Raw genomic sequence first — 4,836 nt, 5'->3', positions numbered from 1 at the left:
TCTTTTTGATATATCATGTGTTAGATAACATAACAAAATATATTAGATTTTGGATTTTTTTAAAAAATTCATTCAAAAATTACTTTGAAAAAAAAAAGACAATCCTATAATTATTATCGAGGATTAATAAGATAATAAACGTCTAAAAATTAGAGTATTAGGTCATGAGAGATTTAAATCTCCTCTCGATTGTACTAGGAATAATCATAGTATAGTGTTCTAGAACTTTAGTCGTTGGACAAGACTTAACAAAATTACGAGACAAAATGTAATAAGATATGAAAAGATTACGAGAACTCATATCAACTATATATATATATATATATTTATATATTATTGTCATTAACTAATACAAATATATAATTACTACACAAAACCCAAAAGTTGAAATTACATGTGGAGGGAGAGCAATATGAAAAGACAAAAAAACCCCTCCCAACAAACCCTAATTTTGCCCTCAATTACATATATTCTCTCATGGGATTTGGTTGGGTTTGGTGGGGGTTTCAGGGGTAGGCATGGAAATAAAAATTGAGTTATTATTACTAATATTTGGTTGAGAATTATTAGAAGCCTTGATTACTTCTGGTATTTCATTATCATGATCAGAACCACTTTTGCTCTCCAAATTCTCTTTGTGCTTTCCCCAAAGTACTGAATACAGCCCAAACACTATCAAGATGGATCCTATTATTCTGTCACAATAACAATAACAATACAAATTATAATCAATTTTCAAATTAATGGGGATTTTATTATAATATTTGATGATGTAATTATTATTATTATTATCATTATATATATGTGCTAGAAAAGTACTTTTTTGGTACTATTTTTTTCTTTCTTAAAATATATATATATATTCCTAGTAGAGATTTTTATTCCAAAGAATGTGAAGGGTATAATGATTTATTTAATATATAATATATATATTGTATTAATTATTTTGTATATAGAAAAAGAAAAGAGAAAAGAATAAAGTTGTTTTTGGGGTGTGAATATTCTTGATTGGTGGTTACGTATCATGTGTGAGTGGTAGTTGTTACCTTCTTATTATTATTACTCTCATTCTATATATTATTTCCCATATAATTGTATTTTCAAATTTTAAAAATATTATTTGGGTCTTTATATTATTTTAACTTTTTCATTTATATTGAATTTCTCTTTTTTTTTTGTTAGATGTTAAAATTAATTATTTATTGTTTTTATTCAAAACACTTTAGCCTTAATCGTCAACATTCTCTTAGTGAGGGCTGATTTCTCAACCAAATTGTCCTACTAAAATTAGTTTAATAAATGTTTAAACAATCACCGATTGGATTTGGAAATTATCTCAATTGACACCAATAGATTCGGTTGAATTAGGTTTGTTTTGCTTGATTTTTCGATGTACCGTGCTCACATTTAATTAACAATACCTTCTCATAAGTTTTGAAAAACCACATAGTATTTTCTTTGGTTGAATTAAAATTATTATTATTTAGTTAATTTTGAATAAAAATATTTTTGGATAATTAAAAAAAAGTATAGAATAAATTTGAGAGTTTTAAATTGTGTCTCCAAACTCTTTTTTATTAATTAGGATGAACTTTTTTCCCCAATATTTTTATGATGTTTTTAGCTATATTATTATAGTATTTTTTTTTTCTTTTTAGGATATTACTAAAAAGATATTCCTTAAATACACTAAAAAAAAGGGAATATTAATTGTAATGAAAAGAAAAAAGATAAAAAAAAAAAAAAGAAGATGATAAATGATTAATTAATTACCCTCCAAGAAAAATCTTTTCAGCAAGGATGAAAGAGCCCATGATGGCAACAATTATCATCATCAAAGGGCTAAATGCAGTTGCAAACACAGGTCCTCTCTTTTTCATCACCAATCCTTGTACATAGTATGATATACTTGATGTCACAATTCCCTACAAAATCAAAAACCACCCACACATGTTCGGTATATATCAGTAAGGTGTATTTTTATCGCTGTTAAAGAGAGATAGATAGAGAGAGAGAGAGAGAGATTTACAGCATAGGCAGCAGCAAGAAGATTCATATCCCAACCAATTCTCCAAACAGAAGCTTTGTGTTCAGCTACTAAAGTCACAGCTATAGCTTGTATAGTTCCCATAAAACACACAAGAGTAGTGAGAGTAAATTGATGGTTTTTGTATGTCTTCAACACCTGATTCTGCACAGTTAGAAAGTGATTTTGAAGGCAGTTAAAATCACTTAAACTAAAACAAAAAATTGATTTTACCAAACATGCACTATGATTACAACTCGAGCCAGGCACCATATCCTTTTTTTTTAAAAAAAATATATATATATATATACCTGCAAGACAAAGAGAGAAGCCCAAGCAAGAGTGGCAATGATGAGGAAAATGGAGCCTTTGAACCAATCTTTGTTGTTGGAGGATTCACTAGAATTTGTGAGATGAGAATTCTTAGACCAAGGCATTTGAAGAGGTGGACCTTTGTATAAAGTCATTAGCATTGCTCCACCCACTGTCACTAATGTTCCCAATACTTTTGCTTGGCATCTCAATTTCTTCATTTCCAATTTTTCCATCCTTTAATTACCAAATAACAAAACAGAAAAAAGAATATTTATTATAATTTAGGGTTTTTTTTTCTAATAATTGATATATATATATATATACACACACACTTATCGTAAATACCTAAAGATCACAGCCATCACAAATGTCATTGCAGGCAGCATGTTGCTCATGGCACAAGAGAAAGTTGGCGAAGTATATTTTAGTCCAGCGTAGTAGAAATTTTGATCAATCACAGGGCTGCAAAAAGCGGGAAAAAACAAAAACTTAGTTATAAAAGTACAGTGTTTTTCTCGACATGATCTGTTTGATAACCGTTCTAGTCTGTTTAGTAAATAATATATAAATATTATTATTTACTATTGAATCATCGATTGACCCAAAAGTTTTAACCTCTAAATGGAAATAAATTTAATATTTATATTATTTGACACTCTCCTTACTTGTAGGTTATTTAAAACATGTAGAATATACTCATCAAGGTGAAATTCAATATTAATTGAAGAAGAAATAATACTGCGTGTTTAAACTGCCTCTAATACCATACTAAATCATCGATGGAAGGTGAAATGTAAATTTAATATATTATATCCACTGACATCGTTATTTATTAAATATATACATATAAAGAAAAGGTTTTTGATTTTTGATTTTCTAATATTTGTACAAGATTCTATAGGAATCTCAATATGTAGGGGAATAACCTTTACGAGGATATATTGGAGTAAATAAAAATTGACTCACCCAAGCAAAGCCAACACAAATATTTGTATGAAAACTTTGAATGTCATCCTTGGCTGTCCTCTCCTGAAAAATTAAAGTCAAAAGAGTCATTACAAGTGATACACTTAATAACCAAAGGGTTTATTTTTAACCCGTTTTAATTTTTAATAATTAAAAAAAATTATCAAAAATAAAACATTTGATAAAATACTTATACTTCATATAAAAAATAATTATGAAATTTTTTATCTTTTAGTGGTTTTATTCTATAAAGTGTAAATAGTTTGTTAAGAATATTAATACTATTTTTAACAAATATAATATTCTTGACAAATAAAACTTCAAACTTATTTTCTCTCTTTAATTTCTCAAAACAATTTTTAAAAACAAACTTAAGTAAAAAAGAGGTTCGAGACGGTCGAAAATTACCGTTCGAAGAAGAGAACAAAGGGGGCAATAGAAGCGGTAGCAAAAGCATGTCGATAAACGACGAGGACGTAATGACTCATCCCTCTACTAAGAGAGACTTTAGAAATGATGTTCATGCCAGCATATCCAAATTGTAAAGATATCATAGCAAAATAGGGTTTTGAATTCTCAAGAAAGCCATTGCAGCAGTTGAAAAAGCTAATAAGCTTTCCCATTCTCTTGGGAAAATATATGAAGAGAAATTTGAAGTGATTTTCTAGGAAAAAGTAGAGAGAGAGAGAAAGAGGAGAGAGATGAAATGCTTTGTGTGAATTTTTTTTTCCTTAGTGAAAAGTGTGGAAGCCTCAACTCATATTTATAACAGCTCTTGAGGGAATCTGCTTTCTGCTCAATCCTTTCTCTTTATGTTATATTATGAATTATGATATATATATATATATATATATATATATATATCAACTTTCTTCACATAATTAGATCAAATTACTTACAAATATTTAACAATTTTATTTTAGGAAGTTTATGTTTTGAATCCTTTTTATCTGCTTCATAGTTATATGACTTTTGAGAGTTTCTTTCCTTTTTTATTATTTTGGTGTGAAAACACAATTCTCAGAATTAAATTTTGTGTTACTAAAAATTTTATAAAAAATTTTAATTTTGAGCATGTAAATCAAATAATATATACTTTACTAGGGAAGTTTTTTCCATTACTAATTATTTTGATTTTTTCTTCAAATTCTTTGTCCAATGAAAAGCTTAATTAATTAATTAATTATTGAAAATACAAAATTATACAAAAAGGAAAAAGAAAAAAAACCCTTAATATATAAAACCATATGTTTAAGAGAATTTTGCTTTTTAGATAATCTTCCATCTCTTTAATTTATTCTTATTCTTTAATGAATTGATGACATAAGAGTTTTAATTATTTACTATGTGTGGAAAATAAGAAAGGAGAAATAATTTTTTATTTTATTTTTTTGAAAAGTTGAAGGAAAAGCATTTATATATATATATATAGGAATAAGAAATTTGTTACAATGAATAATGTTGGGAATCATGAGCAATAATATGTGGAGAATGAAAGAGAGAGATTATTATTTCAATAAACTCTTTTT

At 27.0% G+C, this 4,836-nt stretch overlaps 1 protein-coding gene across 1 annotated transcript; it reads right to left on the bottom strand.

Annotated features, from left to right (window-relative positions):
* Positions 1–297: 297 nt before the first annotated feature.
* LOC103488823 (WAT1-related protein At5g07050) lies at positions 298–4,027 on the bottom strand. Its single transcript, XM_008447727.3, has 7 exons — positions 3,716–4,027; positions 3,308–3,370; positions 2,687–2,803; positions 2,338–2,575; positions 2,030–2,191; positions 1,774–1,925; positions 298–695 (listed from the first exon to the last, which is right to left on the bottom strand). Exons 1-7 carry the CDS (start codon positions 3,928–3,930, stop codon positions 476–478), a joined length of 1,167 nt encoding a protein of 388 aa, XP_008445949.2. The 5' UTR covers positions 3,931–4,027; the 3' UTR covers positions 298–475.
* Positions 4,028–4,836: the final 809 nt, after the last annotated feature.

The sequence above is a fragment of the Cucumis melo genome, chromosome 10 (genome assembly GCF_025177605.1).
Source record: "Cucumis melo cultivar AY chromosome 10, USDA_Cmelo_AY_1.0, whole genome shotgun sequence".
In the NCBI taxonomy this organism is placed as follows: Eukaryota; Viridiplantae; Streptophyta; class Magnoliopsida; order Cucurbitales; family Cucurbitaceae; genus Cucumis; species Cucumis melo.
Note: the sequence above shows the minus strand (reverse complement) of the source record. Positions and strands in the feature narration are given on the sequence as shown.